This window comes from Lagopus muta, chromosome 3, assembly GCF_023343835.1.
Source record: "Lagopus muta isolate bLagMut1 chromosome 3, bLagMut1 primary, whole genome shotgun sequence".
In the NCBI taxonomy this organism is placed as follows: domain Eukaryota; kingdom Metazoa; phylum Chordata; class Aves; order Galliformes; family Phasianidae; genus Lagopus; species Lagopus muta.
The window spans coordinates 67,574,213-67,591,494 of NC_064435.1; the positions used below are offsets into that span (position 1 = coordinate 67,574,213).

At 43.3% G+C, this 17,282-nt stretch overlaps 1 protein-coding gene across 4 annotated transcripts in view; it reads right to left on the reverse strand.

The window, feature by feature from the left end:
- VWC2 (von Willebrand factor C domain containing 2) overlaps positions 1-17,031 on the reverse strand; it is a 54,063-nt gene extending 37,032 nt beyond the window's left edge. The window contains exons 1-3 of one of the 4 annotated variants that reach the window (XM_048939664.1): positions 16,921-17,031; positions 15,565-16,346; positions 8,452-8,581 (exon numbers count right to left, since the gene is read on the reverse strand). In XM_048939664.1, the coding sequence (XP_048795621.1) occupies positions 8,452-8,581; positions 15,565-16,278 (844 nt within the window). In that variant the 5' untranslated portion in view covers positions 16,279-16,346; positions 16,921-17,031. Of the gene's footprint in view, positions 1-5,511; positions 5,990-8,451; positions 8,582-15,564; positions 16,388-16,438; positions 16,511-16,729; positions 16,893-16,920 lie in introns of those variants that run through there. The other 3 variants (XM_048939666.1, XM_048939665.1, XM_048939668.1) reach the window with 3 other exon arrangements.
- Positions 17,032-17,282: the final 251 nt, after the last annotated feature.

Below are 17,282 nucleotides of genomic sequence, written 5' to 3' on the forward strand. Positions count from 1 at the left end.
ATTTAAAAACTGTTATTTACTGTTTATATTTTTAATTGCAGCTACATAGCTGAACGTGCTCAAGGAAGCAAAACTGCATGGATAATTGGAACTGCAAGGAAACAATCTAAGGGTTCACAAAGTGAAAGCTGCTTCTAACTTAATACCCAAGGTTTTAAATTAGAAAAGCATTCGAATATCCAGTTGATAAAGATGGGTGGCCTGCTGGGCAAAGGTAATTGTCAGGGACTTAATTCAGGGCTCTCACAGCACACAACGCAGGGGAGTTCCCCACTGCAGCAGTCTGAAACAGTAAGACACCATTTACAGCCATGAGACTAAAATTAGTGAGTACTGCAATTTTACAAATATTAACAAAAATATCAGAAGCTTTTCAGCCTTGTGGGTGAGAACCTGTTACAACGCTTCATTCAGAGTCCTATCCCAAACATGTAAAGAGCCATACAAGTCAGCCCCTGGTCAACATAACGTCAAGAAAGGGAAAAAAAAAAGTTCCTGTTCTCCATCAGATCTGTGCCTCATTCACAACTGAAGTTTAAACGGGACTGGAAACAAACTTCTGAGATGGCTGTCATGCTCTTTTAAAACTGAAGACATCCCAAAGGAGGAGGAGCTGTGAGAAGTTTGGGCAGCCCTCATATTAGCAATGCTGCCCTGTGTGGAAAGGCCACCTTGGGGGCACAGTGCAAATGAGAGAATAGCAAAGCATTAGCAAATGAAGTCTGGAAACCTCAGTCAAACAAAATCAGCTTCCATTAGGCAATAAGTCATCCAAATCAATTCACATCTTCCTTAACCCTTACACCCTAACTACCTGTGGAAAAATAAGCACAGAAAATTACACTGTGTTGAGAGGTAAAAGGAGATTTTGAATGTATCGCTTACCCGAGGGCTGCATTGCCAACGTACTAACAAACTGCAACACCTCACTACAAGACTACAGCAGCCCTCGAAGCCAAGCACTCTTCGATGCTTAATTTAACTTAATGAAATAGCAATGAAAAAAATATAAAGACAATACACAAAGTATATATCTTTCTTCAGTGCTCCTTTTAACTGCATTGCGAAACACCCAGCAGCCATGTACTCCTAGTACTGCATTGTCATAGTGCCTAGCTTCTAGTTGCAAGGGGAACTATCTGTGGAGAGTACCGCTGAAAGCTGACATGGACAGGTGCTGTGGTCCAGCTAATGTCAGAAAATACACAAATTTACTGCAGCTCTATATTGAGTAAGATGGAGTTTCAAAACCTAAGAGATCAAGGTCTAATCAAACACTACAGCATCCATTAATAGAGAATTTTATTTCAAGGACATATAGTGAAATGCATGTGAGTATTTCAGACTTTGGGTTTACGCATGCCCTCCAAAACTTCACCACAATTCCAGTTAGCAATGTATACAAAATTATAATAGACATCCAAGAGCAAAACCTGGGAGCAATATTAACACTGGAAATACATTCCCTAATGAATCAGCATAAAGACCAAGACCAAATGCAGGAAGAACTTCCCTTCTCTAAGCACTAATTTTCAGAAATTTCTCTGAACAGCAAAGAAAGAGCACTGGATGCAGTGTGTGGGGCACAGTGTAAACTCCAGGATATCTTAATTTTAACATCTTTCCTAATTCCATATGTACGTGCAAATTAAACTGTAACACGAATTCAAACAATTCTTATATGAAAAGCTGTTAAAAAAAAAAAAAAAAAAAAAAAGTAGCCAACGAGTTCATTTTGAGGGAAAACGGGATACTCATTTCACTGAAAAACAAGAAATCCCCCAGTGTGCCTCCATGTGAAAGAGAAGCTGTCAGACACAACAGATCAAGCGATGGGGCGCTGTTTACCACAGTACCTCGGTGGATATTACCATGAAGGCACTGTTCTGTTTGAAACATATCCAGGATGGTAGGTACGTAACAGAATCGTGAAGAGCAGTATGATGTCTTTTTTTTGTTTTTTTTTTTTTTTAAATACATGTAAGTTGTTGTATAATCAATGGATATTAAGATGTTATAATCACAAAATAAACAGGAGAGTTAGGCAAAGTAGATTATGATGACAAAAGCGAATAAATGGAAGGCTTACACTTAGTTGGGCTCACCACAAAACACCAGAAGGAGGGATCTCCAGACAAGATCCTTCCCCACTGGTAGCCAGCTCTTAAATAGGTCTAGGAGCACAGGTGAATTGCCTTCACCTGTGCTCCTCTGGCTGACTCATGGCTCACCTCAGGTGATCAATCAGAGGTTCAGGCCGTGACTCAGTAGTTCCCATACAGTTGTCATAAAAGTTATTCCCCCACAGCCCCAAGAATTTCAGGTGCTTTTTTTGTGATTACTTTTTTGTTTGTTTGCTTGTTCCTTGTATTGACAAAAGGAGTATTCTCATCTTTCTGCTCCTGGAGCTGAAGCTAAATACCTCTGAAGGAGCTGTGACACAGTGAAGCAGGGTCCTGACTGCACAAGCAGGAATGCGCAGCTCATTCCCCTAGGACTCTCCCTTCCACTCAGCCCTATTGCATACTTCCTCACCAACTTGTTTAACCCACAGTAAAGAGGCAGTCCCTGCCAGCAGCTGTCATGGATGACTGACAGGACAGAATACAGCAGTAATACAGCAGCTAAGCCTGCAGTATCAACTGAAGAGAGAAAAACTGGCTGCTGAAGAAAAGCTGCTCAAGCTCACTGCAGCAGTCTGTAATGAGAAAATATTGCAGAATGAGTTCTGGAAAGCCTATAGGATACACTGCCTTAATGTTTTAATAGGCTATGCTGCATCCTACTGCCTTAGTATATAAGTACTACTTTAAAATTAGTATAACTTCTGATTGCCCTCACATGTCTGAGCAAAATGACAGTATGCTATATACTCAAGCACAGTTATTGTTGCCTGTCAACAGCAGAACTCCCATCTGAAAGCTTTTTGACTTCTTAGTGATAAAAACAACAACAAAGAAGAGTATATACATGGTACTTTTATGCAATACATATAGAGATTTCTATGCAATAAATATAGAGATTTATCCCATTAACAGATTAAGGCTCGGTATAACTGGATAATTTTGCCATGTCTTCAGACAGATCCTTCTCATCCTCTATAACTGTCTATCGTTAAATAAACCAAATGCTTTGCAGACCAGCGTAACATACATATTGAAGAAATACACTTTGGGGCAGTAACAGCATCTGCAACTACTTAGCTAGCTCAGTGTGGAAATAACAAAGTCAGTGATGGATCTCATTGCATGTACATCATAGAATCATCAAGGATAGAAAAGACCACTAAGATCATCCAGTCCAGCCATCAACCCATGACCACCATGGCCACTAACCCATATCCTTCAGTGCTCATCTACTACAGCTTTCTTGAAAGCCTCCAGGGACAGGGATGCCCCCACCTCCCTGGGCAGCCTGTTCCACCACCTCGTCACTTTGCAGTGGTAATCCACGCACAATACAGGTCTGATCCAAAAGAAAAAAAGAATGACCCAACAGCAAAATCCTGGGATTTCTGCACTGAAACTACATGCGGCTTGTGTAGCCATCAACCTTCCAAAGTAAAGAGGAAAAAATTAGAAGCAGAGAGAGATATTAGACAGTGTTAAAGGAATCTCTTGAAACAAGATGACTTAGACTGATCTTCCTCGCAATTTCATTAACAGAAGATACAGAAGCAATAAAAATTACTATTACTAAATTACTGACTTCACCTACTAGATTTGAAGCCACTCTAAACACTCCAAGCAACCATAAAGGAACAAGTCTGATATTTCTTTATTTTCTATAAACAGTTGCCAAATTTTCTGCTACAGTTTTTCACCTACCTGCATATTCACTAGGCAACTTTAATCACATGCAGCTGTTCATGAAACTTTAATGGTGTTTTTCCCAGTGAAACATTAATATTTTCTGGTTAACAGACCCATATTATAAATCATTTTGTGAAACAGCCAATTAAAGCACAAAGTTTCTGCAGAAGTTTTTGCTAAGTGACTGAAGATCACAGAAACACAAAATAAAAACTATCCACTCCACATAAAGGCCTAAACTGAACTCAGCAGAAGGGAGCAAAACACTGGTGCGTACAGCACCGACATAAAAGGGATTAGGGTGTAAGGATTTCTCATTTAATAGGTTATTTTTTAATGAAAATTCCTTTTTTAATAAAATGATATATTGTTTCAATCTTAGCAACTGGATTTTACAGTTACTTTGTAATCCTATAATTACATCCAGAAGATCAGCATGACCACCTGACCTCTCTTAAGGGGGACTAAGAATCACTCTCAGACTTTTAAACTTCTGCATCTTCTCTGCTTTATATAAATTACTTGCCAAGACATCACTGAAAAGAGTCTTTAAAACAAAAATAGATAAAAGAGAGAAGAATCAAAGGTACTATTTGTTTACGTTTCAGCAGTTCAACTCTTGATGTTTACAATAGTCCTGCCTTGGCACCTACCAGGACAGCATTACAACGCTTTCTCTGCTACCGAGACCAAGCCATATAGAGTTGAGGGGGATATAATATTTTATTTAAGCATATTGTAGAAGGATATTAAATTTTACAGGTCAGATTCTCCATGGTGCTTGTATAAGGCTGGGGCTGCAGGAAGAACAAACACCCCACTGCCATGATAGACTGTCCCTGTGTCTGCCTGGACAAAGTTCCCTTGGCCTTGCTATGGTGGGATGGGTCTCCAGGCCACAGCTCACACATTTTCCACCATTTTTAAATAGATCTGGGTCCCAAACTGAGACAAAGCCATGTTGTACCTCTGAGAGTGCTTCACACAAACTGAGCTTTCCACATGTCATTCAGAAGCATACCTAAGCCTCTAAAACATCACCAAGCACAAACAGGTAAGTTCTAAGGAGGCACTTGGACTAGCTTCTTTTTGTTTGGGGTCATCTTTCAACCATATAATGAAACAAAAAACTGCTGGGGACCTTGGAACAAAATGTTTTGAGGTTTTTTTTTGTTTGTTTGTTTGTGGGTTTTTTGTTTTTTGGTTTATTTTTAGCAACTCCTTTTCAGGCTCTGCCTGGACCCTTGCTTTTGCCTAGCCCTTCCGTAGCTCCCACACAGCAGGCTCAATTCAGCTCTGCACAGCTACCGGGGCTCAAACAGAGAGCAGAAGTGGAGCAGACAAGCAAGGTAATTCAATTTAGGAAGATAATTCACTTTTGGTATTAGCCATTCCCCCACCACCCAAATAAATCACTGGCAACAAATACCCAGCCTTTTTCTAATGAAGAGAGAGTGCTATGCTTATTATCTTCATTCTTCACTCCTGATGAGCTGTTGAAATGTTTGTGCCTGATTCTGAACATATTGGTATTGATGTAAAAAAGGGTCTGCCTTTACAGAAGCAATCACACTGCCAGCACCACAAAGGAGGAAGAAGAACAGGATAGGGCACTTGTTACCCAGTACAGCTCTCTGAAATGCAATTTAAGTTTGTGTTGGTTTTTTTTTTCCTATTGCTGCAGTTGGTTACCTGAAGCTCAACCTCCACATGAAGAAAGCCTCTCTTCCATTCCCCTCTGTGCGTACTTTGCATACTTACAGGGTATATAGATGTGATAAACACAAAGCGTCTCCCTTCTTATAGTGCCTCAAGATATAAAAAGGAGGCAAATTCCCCCTAACCAAAGATTTTATCAGTGAAGCGTACCTTTCATCCCTCCCATAAGCTACTTTTCTGAACAGATGCTTCTTTGAAGTACAAACTGTCCCTGTCACAAAGAAGAAAGTGACATCTTCAACTTTGAAGGTATCTGGGCTCTTGACAGACAGAATGTGATACAGAAGATTATGAGATTCTGTATGTAAGGCGGTTTTTGGCTCTGCAAGTTTTCCATTCATTTCTTTGGTTGAAAATAAACATGAAACTGCACAACAGCCTATCCCTCCTTCATTGAAGAGTTGCCGGCACTTCTGTGGAATCAGGTTAAAGAAGTCAAAGAAGTCACTCTCTCCTTCCTACAAGAGAGAACGTACATTGTCCCATATCTGCCAGGTGACTGAATTCACTCATTTCTAATCATGACTAGCTTCCCCTAAATTTCCTCCACAAATCATATTCAGGCATTTGTGTGAGTTCCTATTAGTGATGGATGCAACTGTCTAGCTCCAAACCTGTTGGTTCACCACCAGGTCAGGGAGGCTGGGAAAGCATTGTATGGTATAAAGGGCCAGGAATGGGATGCATATATGAATAGGATTTTGTTCATTTATAGTGCACAAATTTTATTCAATACACAGAACCCAAACTTCACCTTCTACCTCTTCTTGTTCTATGTACAGTAGGATGCTGAGTATGAAAGCAGTCATCTCACTTGCACACTCTCCATGCCTCTCTAGAAAGGCAGGTTCCACCTTTCCCACCACACGGGCTACGTGGCTGAGCAAGATATACATCTCTTGAGCTCCTTTGGGTTACTAACATGACGTTGTTGATGTCATCTCTGCTGCAATCAGCCCTGCAGCACAATGCTGTGATTCTTTCCCCTGACTCACATTCACAGCGCATTTGTTCCAATAGGCTTGAAAATGACGGATGAGGCAGCTAGGTTTTCCTGCTCAGTAGGTTTTTGCTCCAATCTAATTAAAGACATTCAGTAACTCACTAGAGTTCCTTGCAAACTACACGCATTCCATGCTTTACAATAAACTCTGAAAGCAAACTGCCTGATATTTTCTAAATCAGTTCCTTAAATTGAAAGGATTCCTCAGGAATTTCTTTACAATAATATACCAAAGCTGTGTGTTGAACCAGAAAAGTCAAGCTTCTTTTGAAACATCTTGTTTTTGCTGTTATTGTTAATGGCTTTATTTTCTTGTCTAAAAGCTAACAAGGAAAACCACTCTTGGTTCTCTGACATGCACAGAAGTGACAGGACAGCTCACTGGAAACAGTCAGCTCTGGTCACCTTGGTTTGAAACTGGGTCAGTGATGCCAGCTTCTGGGTATACAGAAGGAGTATGCAATTAATTTGGGGATTCAGAAGCTGAGGGCATGAACATTCTCTGCTTGCAGGCAGAACTCAAGTAATCCAGCTTTTGTGCTTAAAGAGTAGGCAGTTGTGGTAACTAAGGCATGTTTACATATGGTTTTTGAAAAGGGCCTCCTTTCTGGGAAATGCATCAGGGGATCTTTGGAACCAGTTAAGCCAAACCCCACATTGTCACACCAGCTTAATTCAAATGCAAATGGGAGATGGCCACCACCACAAGTGTGAGAGAACACTTACTGGCAGAAAAATACTTGGAGCTCTGAATAGTGCAAGCACCTTTGGAGACAGTCAAAGGGAAAGACCATGCAGACTTAACACGCTGTGCTTTCAACTCTGCCCCTGGCACTGAGAACAGACCTTACCCCTGCCAACAGTCTCTTAGTCCTTGGTGCCTCATGAAATACCTGTCCTCATCTCCAAAAGCAGAGTACACTTAAGCTGTACCGATGGGAACAAATTCCTTCAGGGTTGTAACAACCAATTAAGGGATGGGAAGCAATTACTTCTATGTCCATACAAATGAAACTCCTGCAATGCAATTAACTATCCCTTATCATCTACGGTTGAATTTCTGAAAAGCACATGCTGCACACTGTCTCCTTCCCTAGGTTTTTCACAAATTTAATCAGTTTGTTTTAGCTAATGCAGTGGAACCAAGCTATTCTAGAGAAATAATATATGACTGCAAATTACCTGAATATTTTCAAATGTTTTTTTTCATTTAAAATATAATTTAATGTGAGATTTTGCAGTATTCATTTCTATTAATATATTATCATTTCTTCTTTATAAGTGATGAGCCAGTGTGTCATGTAATTTTTTCTTCTAAATAGACCAAGACTTTGATCTAATGCAAGCCCTTGCTGGGAGTAGAGAGGCTTTCTGTCTAATTTAGTTACAAAAAATATTCAATTAAATTTGGGAATTTAATTCATTTAGTTATGAAAATTAAATGAGCTCAATAAAGTACATTTGATTTGCCTCAGGAAAAAAAAAAGGGGGAGGGTGGGGGGAGGGAGAAGAATCTGTGAAAGGGGAAATAAGGAGGGGGAAAAAAAGTAACTTTTCTTCTCAAACTGAAAGGTGAATAACATGAAGAGCCTGCACGCATTTTAGTGTGGCTATATATAAACCATATCTACAATAAGTTTATTTACAGTTTCTATCCAGAGACCACATAAATAAATGGCATTAACACTCTAAGTTAAGTCTCCTGGGTAACAAAAATACTGGTAGGTCATATTTGAGTCCACCTCAGTCAGTGGGAGACTGGACTCTTCACACCAGGAAGGCACCAGTCCTACACAATCTTTCTCCATCTCTCTTTGGAGAAAGAGGAAGCAATGGAAATTATTCTGCAAAAAGGGAACTGAGCCACTTGGATCCCTCTGAGAGAAACCCCCTTTTAGTTCTGCAGCAACCACTTACCATTTTTGCAGATAGGACAGCACTGATCAGGCTCATAGACAGGATCCACGCACTCGGTCTGGGGACAAGCTGACACAGTGCACAGCACTTCACCATTGGCTTCACAGCGGCACTTCTCACATGGAGAAACCTGAAACACAAATCCACTCATCTTTTAATCCTTTCACTTCTTCTTTCCTTTATCTCTTATTCCTATTCCTTTAAAACAAATGCTTTTTATGGTCTGAATAAAGCAGAGGGCAAGGCTGGGCTCCTGCAAAATTACAGGACTGCAGCAAAATGAGTTGCAAGCTCTGCTGTGAACCTGTGCCAAATGGAATTGCTAAAGGGATCTCAGGAACAAAAACTTCTTAGATTTTAACACAAATAAAGTAAAAATATTCCTACATTTTTAGTGAAATTCCTGCATGATAGGTTCCCAATTCAGTTGAAATTTTGCTTAATTTTATTAGATGTTCAAAAAATAATTTAGCAAAAAAATACTGCATTAAAAATAAAGGAGAATTTTTGCTAAATGAAACATGAAACTCCTTTCTGGAAATCTTCATTGCATTTTTTCCAGGTTTGAAACCTCTTGGTGGCAGGAAGTTGCATTTCACTGAATGCAACTTCACTGAAAATGATCATTCTCATTGTGAAGTAGGGAAAAACATCCTGTGAACTCAGATATTTCCCAGAGGTTAACTACTCTTTTGTAATATGTGAAACTTTCTGAAAAGAAAATGCAACTCAAAGAGGTGAAGCCAAAAAAGAAAGAAATAGGGTCATCCTTTTTTACCTACTGAAACGTAACTGGTTTTGAAGAATTCTGCAGAATAGAAGCTCCAGGAGATAACTACTTAAATGACCTACTTCAATTCAATTAATTTCTAACAAAATGGAATCAAGGATCCCTTTAGGAAAGATATGGACTTTAAAAAGTCTGTGTTTGTTAGATGTATAATTCCAGTTGTTCTCTTCCCCATAAGGTGCTGCACTTGGTATCTCTAATGTCCATGTACTCCTAGAAGAGCTGGAGGTAGAGGGAAGGAAGGGCACCAAAGAAGAAGAAATTGTATACATTAAATTGCATCACTATTCTCAAAAAAGCTCCACACTGCTATCTGTGCTCAAAGCACAGGATGAAAATCTGGCTGCATGTTAATAACAGTGATCCTCTAAATCCATCATCTGTTCACATTCCAGGTTTACTTAAGGTCAACACTTTGACGAGGCTGGTTTTGCTTGGAGTCTTTCCCATTCCAGATTCCAGCTGATGCAGAACAACCATCTTCTGCATTTCTCCAACATGAGCAGAGTGACCTCAAAACTAAAAAATATAGTTTTCGTTATGGAGAATCATGCGAGATCTCTAACTTGCAGATCTTCTGGTATCTTCTCCCCCTTTCTGAAGCGTATTTCTATCATATTTCTTTTTTCCTGAACTCCATTCTTGGCTCACTTGTCCTATTCACATCCTTCTCACTTCCTGAGTTCAAATACGTTGATGCTTGCACAGCATCATCTCTAACTAAATGCTCATCCATGCTTTGCTACTTCTCTTCCCACCTGCCAGGACTGTCATTTCTTTATGCACTTGTGTATTTTTTAACACCATCCCCTCTACTTAGAATGCCTAAATAGGGTCTCTTGCTGTGTTGCTTTCTGCTTTTATTACTATTATTTATTTCAGACTTCCTTTGCTAGCTACTTGTTTCCCAATTTCCCTTTGCTTTGCACTCCACTCAGGACAAAAATATGCATCATGCATTTATAAAATGCTACATGGAGGCTGACAGCCCACTACTGCAGACTTTTATTGAGGGCTTTCAAACGGGAACTTCGTCTTGTAATTGTTCAAAGACTGCCATGTTCACTTGCAGAGTTGGAACGTCAGCAGATGAGGAGATTTCTGATCTAGTGCTCAGAGTCAGATATTTCAGACAGTCACTTGAATTTCACGTGAAAGTTTGAATGTAAGCAAAAATGAGCCCCTGCAAGTCATTAGTAAATAGTCTTCCCTCTGGACTTAGGTGCAGAAAGAAATGCTTACTAAATTATGAAAAAAAGAAATTTAGAAATCCTATTTGATCAGTGCTACTAGAACTCAGTTCCAAGGATATGGCTCAACAAGGCAAATCTATAGCTTTCAATAGGCTTCAACATTTTTTTAGACATGCATAAGTCTAAAACTTCTACAGCAACAAACCAGTAAGTAAAAAATTGATAATACTGCTAAACGACAAACAAAACTGATCGAATCTTTGTCTAGCAATGATAATTTGGAATGATGCCCTTTCCTCTTGTACAGCGCGTTCAGTTAAGGACCACATTGTTCATGAATCAGTACACTATTGCTCATGTTACACTGCAGTCAGGAACACTCTTCCTGTTTGGTAATGATGGATTGTTTCAGGAGAATGCATACAGAATCCCAGAACGATTTGGGCTGGAAGGGACCTTAAAGCTCACCCAGCCCCACTCCCCTGCCATGGGCAGGGCTGCCACCCACCAGCTCAGGCTGCCCAGGTCCCCATCGAACCTGGTCTTGGGTGACTTTAGAGATGGAGCACCCACAGCTTCTCTGGGCAGCTGTGCCATTGCCTCACTACCCTCATTTGGAAGAATTTCTTCCCAATATCTAATCATAGAATCATCAAGGTTGGAAAGACCTCCAAGATCATGAAGCCCAATCTAAACCCACTCTTTTGTAGTTGAAAGCTGTTGCCCTTTCTTTTTAGCCACTATGGTGTCTGGTAAAAAGTCTTTCTCCATCTTTACAAGTAAGCACCGCCAACTGTTAGGCCCAGTTTTGTTCAACTTTTCCCTTACTGGGTGGGATAAACACTCCTCTGATGTCTCTGTTAAGTCAACTTTACAAACAGCAGTTTGTGACTCCCTGCCACTCCTTAGTCCAAAGGTTCCATCTTCTACTTACCCAGGAACATAGATTCCATAGGAACATGCCCATGGGAACATAGCCATGGGAAAAGTGTGGCAAAGCCATCAGCCACACATGGTGTTCTCCTACTCCAGGTATGTGTCAGAACCAGAGATCAGATTTCAATGCTCACAAATCCTGTTTTGTTTGACACTGCTGCTTTCCCTCCCACTTTTACAACGCTAATTTTTATACCTCAGAGTGTTTACCAAAGACAGTAGGACCACACATACAAGCTTAGCCCACTTTGGTGAGGAAGGGGACTGGCATCAAGGAGGTTCCGCATACGTTTGTGCTCACAAACCTCTTCTCAAGCATGTAAGTGAACCACAGTAGCTGCTAAAACAGTGTTAGTGTCCACCTTTATCTATTCATCCTTGGACTAAATGATAGAGCACTGCTTTTTATATATTATCATGATGTAACAGGAACTATAGAAAAACAATTTCTTATCTTAATGGCAGCTGAATACTTGGAAACATAATCATCATTAGAGAGAGAGACAATAAGACAGTGTATTACAACAGAAGTTAAATAAATCAGAATGAAAAGAAATTTTTGGTCCTTCATTTCCTCTCCTCTGTTCCTGTAACATAAGAACATTCCCTGCAGCACAGTCACTAATGACAGCCAATGCAATGAGCAGCCTACTTGTTCATCTGGGAAACCACCAGTCTTGCAGAACTCACACTTAGCACATTTGACATAACCAGGCTGGACTGGAGACGACATGACCTAGCAGTCTCTCTCTGAAGACTAACAATGCCATGACTCTCTGGTCTGCAGATGAAGTTATTAACTACACAGCAGCAGTAGATCTGTCTATGCAAAAACTGGGTAAAGACAACAAGAAGCACAGAAGTCTGAAGTATTCACCAGGCAGCTGTAAAACCTGTAGAAAATGGAGTACAGATGGCAAAAATAAAAACTTCTTTAGAACTGTTTACAGGGAAGTTTATGAGCAGATGTGTAAACATTTTGCTATCAAGTTGCAGATGCAGGAAAAAATACACACACATAATTGCGTAAACAGGTAGACTTCCCACTAGCAGAGCATGAAGAAAACTGAACATTAGTGAGAGTAGTAGGTTTATCAAGCAACTTACAACTTAAACTGTTGCAGTTAAGAAGTGAGAAGTCATTGACACTCATTAAAGTTCTGATACAGGGTAAGCTGAGCTTTATCTTTTCCCTTCCCACATGCCAAATAAAATATTATAGATTACATGTAATCCACATTTGCTCTTTGAGAAAATCTAAGCTAAAAAAAAAAAAAATCATAATCCCAAAGTGATTTGCTATTCTGGTGGAATTTGAATAACTATTTTCTTTCACACAACTTAGGAGAACATAAACAGAATTAGGTTGACAAGAATTAAATGTACTGTTGCATTCACCTACAACAATGTACCAGCCTTGCTTTTATTTCTCTATCACTTCACAGTGTCACAGATGTTTCAAAATTTGTTTGGGTTTGTTGACTTCCGGATTTCCAAAGTATTCACCCCCCATCAAAAACAAAACAAAACAAAACAAAACAAACAAAAAAAAACAACCACATTTTTTGGTGGCACAGACATTCAAAACAAAACCCATAACCCATAAAGCAACAACTTCCAACAATGTATATCTTTCCCATTGAATAATGCACTTCTGAAGATTATTTATGGTCCCTGTAAGGCTATTACTTTATATGTCAGCCTGCATTTCCAAATGTTACTGTAAGACTGAAAAACATCTCATGGAGTACGTGCTCAGCAATCTCTAGCTCCAGTGCTGAATTTTATCCTAGTTGCATTTCACCAGCAGTGCTGAGGCTTTTGCTCCAGTTTCACTTGTACGGATCCTGCAACGATGCCTCTGCCATACAGCATCACGATACCCCCAGGAGAGCAGAGCAGTGCTGATGAAAACAGCTTCAGGAAACCTCATCCTTGTGATTTTGTATTGATATTCCTATCCTTTTTGAAAAGCAGAAAAACACAGGTGTACACATACACACATATGCACGCAGAGCCTGTGGGTTTGCCTGTCAATCAAAGAAGAAAAACATCAAATCTTCCTTCCCTGGCAAACTCAGCTTCTGAGTTAGTACCGGCTCTTTTCAAGGAGATGTTTTGCTGTGTTGAATTATATACAAATTTTATATAAGCAGACTCCTAAACCTGCATGTATATATATACACATCTGCATGTAAGTATTTGTGTAGGTAACTTCCCTTAAAAGTTAAGTCACGTTTTTCTTCCTTCAATAATGTCTGATGAGTGGCAATAAACAGAAAACAAAGGTGAAGACAGAATAAAATCAGACTTCTATCCATTTATAATTCCTTCCCTGACCTTCATCAAGAGGTGGCATATAAGAAAGCTCTGTAAGACAGCCAGCTTTAAACTTGTAGAAAAAGCCTTTGTGTGTGATGATTTGCATTTGCAGTTGTTCCACCAAGCAGCAATCTGACCACATCTGTGCTCTCCTTTGCCAGGCATCGCAGCTAATTGCGGCTGCATGGGCTGATGATTGTGTTTACAGTTTTGTGCCTGTATTATTGGAACCAGTGTGGGAGCCTGACAAAAAAGCAATGTCCTGACGTGTCAAAACGAAGCAGTTGCAAACCCCCTGCTGTGCTGTGCTGGTAACTTTCCTTGCACACCTGGAACAGGCACCCATTCTCCCTCCTTTCTAAAGCCGACAAATACAAAGCAGTAAGGGACATACTATTTCATTGCAGGAGGGCATCAGTTCAACCATATAAAGGCTGGACAGGGTTAAAAAGAATTTGGAAGCCAAAGCCTACACTAACAATTTTGTAAATGTCACTCTTTGTGTTCCCTTTTTACCAAAGCTGCCATCCATGCTCAAGTATAACGGAAGTCCTAAGGCTATACTCACCCAGCATACACTGAACAAGGTACTTCAGATTTGCTTTACAGCCAGTAACAGGACACCACTATATACAGAGAAAAGCAACTTGTTAGAAGTTGGGCTAACAGTGAGGAGAAGCCTTTTAAACCTCCATATGGAGACCTGCACAGAGCACGTGCAAAAGCATCACTGCTCTGTCTGCAGTTCAGAATTATTTCACTGAAAAAGAAGCGATCTTACAACCTATCTCTGAAGTGTCACCAACCTGCCACTACTACAGTGGTCTTCCTCTTAAAGGGAAACCACTGCCCCAGAGCTGAATGCCATCTTTGAGAGGATGCACTTCTGCCTGTCTTCTGCCATGCTTTGAAAACAACAAATACTCTGCATGTGAAATGTGAAGACATAAATAGAAATAAGCTTCTAAGAGCACACAGACACCACAGAGAGCAGAGGGGGAAACTTGTTTACATCTTTCACAAATGTAATTTATCTTCCTCCACCTATGAAAGGCTCAAGCTGACAGGGCTCCAAAGAGCCCTCAGCCCACTCAAGCCAAAGCCGTGTATTCCCACAAAGGTGCTGAACCAGATCCTCACCTGCAGCCATTCCCAAGCAAGTCCTTACAGCCTGCCTGCAGAGCTCAGCCACTATAACATGTGAAAAGGGCAAGATAAGCAACCAGTAAACTTCAAAACTTTTCAGTGCACTGCAGTAAACAACATACATTTTCAATGATAATGACCTTGGACAGCAATGTTTAAAAGGCTCTGCTCTGAAAAGCTCTCTCTAAACACAGCTTTTCAAGTCCTTTGTTTCAATGTAACCATAAACCAGACAGTAACCCCTGCTCTCATTAAAAGGCAGGCCCATCCTCGTTCTCTGAAAGCATTGCACAACCTTTTCCGCTCAGATTAGGCAGAGTTAAAAAAAGGTAACATCACTGCCTGACTGCCGGGAATGGGAGTCAACCCGCAACCCCTGCCTGGTCCCTGCACGGCACAAGTGTCACAGGGAACGGTAAAACAAGAGAACAAACGCAGTGCTGGAAATCCTCCTCAAATCCACCCCGCTGCCAAGCAGCATCCTTTCAAGTAGCATTTTTTACTGTAAATACCAAAGGAATTAATAGAGACCAGCCCCCTTATTTAAAATTATTACAGTATCGCAGCACAAGAAAGGTCATGTTTGAGGGGAATATTTCACAGCACCGCAGAAGCAGTGCTAAGGCAGAAATGAAAAGGGGAGGGGAGACCCAGAGCACCCTCCAAACTCCCCGTGCGGCTCCAAGCGGCCGAGGCCCTGCAAAAGCCCTTCTGCTCAGCCCTTACCATGAACTCCTCGAGGCTCTGGTAGGTCTTCCCCCGAAACTCGCAGTAGTTCTTCCTCTCCTTGCACTGCGGGCAGCACTGCGTGGTGTCCACATGCACGCACCGAGGGTGGAGCCTGGGGCACTCGGGCTGCATGCACAGCGGGCCCTCCTCCGTGCACAGGCAGGGGCACGCTGAAGGGCCCGGCGCGAACTTCTCCCCGATGGCGTAGACGAAGCCGCTCTCATCCACACAGCCCTTCCCGCGGTAGTCCGGGTAGGCGTACTCCTCCAGGGGCTCCGGGGTAGCGCTGGGCACTGCCGCCGGCAGCGACGAGGCCTCGGCCAGACGAGGCGCCTCGGCCGCCATGTCCCGCTGCTCCTGGACCGGCACGCTGGCGGACTTCCCGCCCGTCCCCTGGCTGCTCCAAGCCTGCTTCTGCTTGGTCCACGACTCCTTGTTGGAGTAGTTCCTGCTGCCTTTGCTCTTCCAGTCCCTGCCGCCCTCCTCCCTCCCGCTGCGGCCGATCTCGCCCACTTTCCCCGCGCCGGCCTGGCTGTCCCTCGCCGACGCGTGGTCCCTCTTCTCCTGGCTGGCCTTGATCTCCTGCTTGTCCTGTGCCCTGGCCAGCTTCTGCAGGGGGATGGTGGAGCTACAGAGGGCAACCATGAGGCAGCAGGTTACCAGGAGAGAGCTGGAGAGAGCTCCAATTGCCATTGCAGTAGAGCTGGGCATCACCTACTGCATCCCACAGGGGACACTGCGCTCACATCGGAGGGAAGTGCGCGGCGGATCCGCAGCCCCTAGGAAGAGAGCGGTTAGAACACTTCAGCCCGGGCACCTCTCCCCCACCCCGACGCAACGACACCTCGAGCACCGTGCGAACCGCACGCACCGGGCAGAGCACAGCCTGCTGCCGCGGCCATCCCTCCTCCTCCTCTTCCTCCTCCTCCTCCTCCTCCTCCTCCCCCCGCTCCGGAGCGGACCTCCGCCCGAGCCTCGCACGCCGACCCCCGTCCCGGGATCAGGGTCTCCCGCGGCTGCAGTCTTGGGGCCGGGGCTGAGTGACAGCGCTGCTCGGCGTGGAGCAGCGCGGAGCCGGCTGCGTCCCGCTCATCTGCATGCACGGTGTTTTTCATGAACCTCTTACTCAGCCTGAAGTGCTGGTTGGTTTTTAAATGCATACCATCGCATCGAAGCGCCCCGAGCCAAACTACGTCCCTCCCGAACTCCCCAAACAGACACGCAGCATCTCTTCCTTCCCGTGTTTTAAAGGCACGGCGGAGCCCGGAGGAGTTCCCGCGGCACCGACAGCGCTCCCGGCTCCGTCCCCAGCACACCGCGCATCACACCCCGAACACACACACATATACGTACGCTGCTCCGGCCGCGGCGAGCCGAGACGCTCCAGCTCCCGGCGCAACCCCACCTCCGAGGTACGGCTCCTCAAAGCCATTTAAAAGCCGCCGCACCGCCCGCCTCCCCGGCCCTCACCGGCGGCCCGGCCCGGCGGGGGCGGCGGCACCGCGGGGCACCGCGCCCGCTCCTCCCGCAGCGCCGAACTTCCCGGCGGGGCTCGGCCCGGCGCCCCCCTACCTGCGCGGAGCCGGGCTCAGCCCCGCCGGCGGCTCGGGGCTGCCACGGCGGGGCTGCGGGCTGCCCACCCACCCTGCCCGCCGTCCCTCCACCAAATCCAACGCACAGCCGCCCAGCCGGCCCCACCGCCCCCGGGGGCGGGC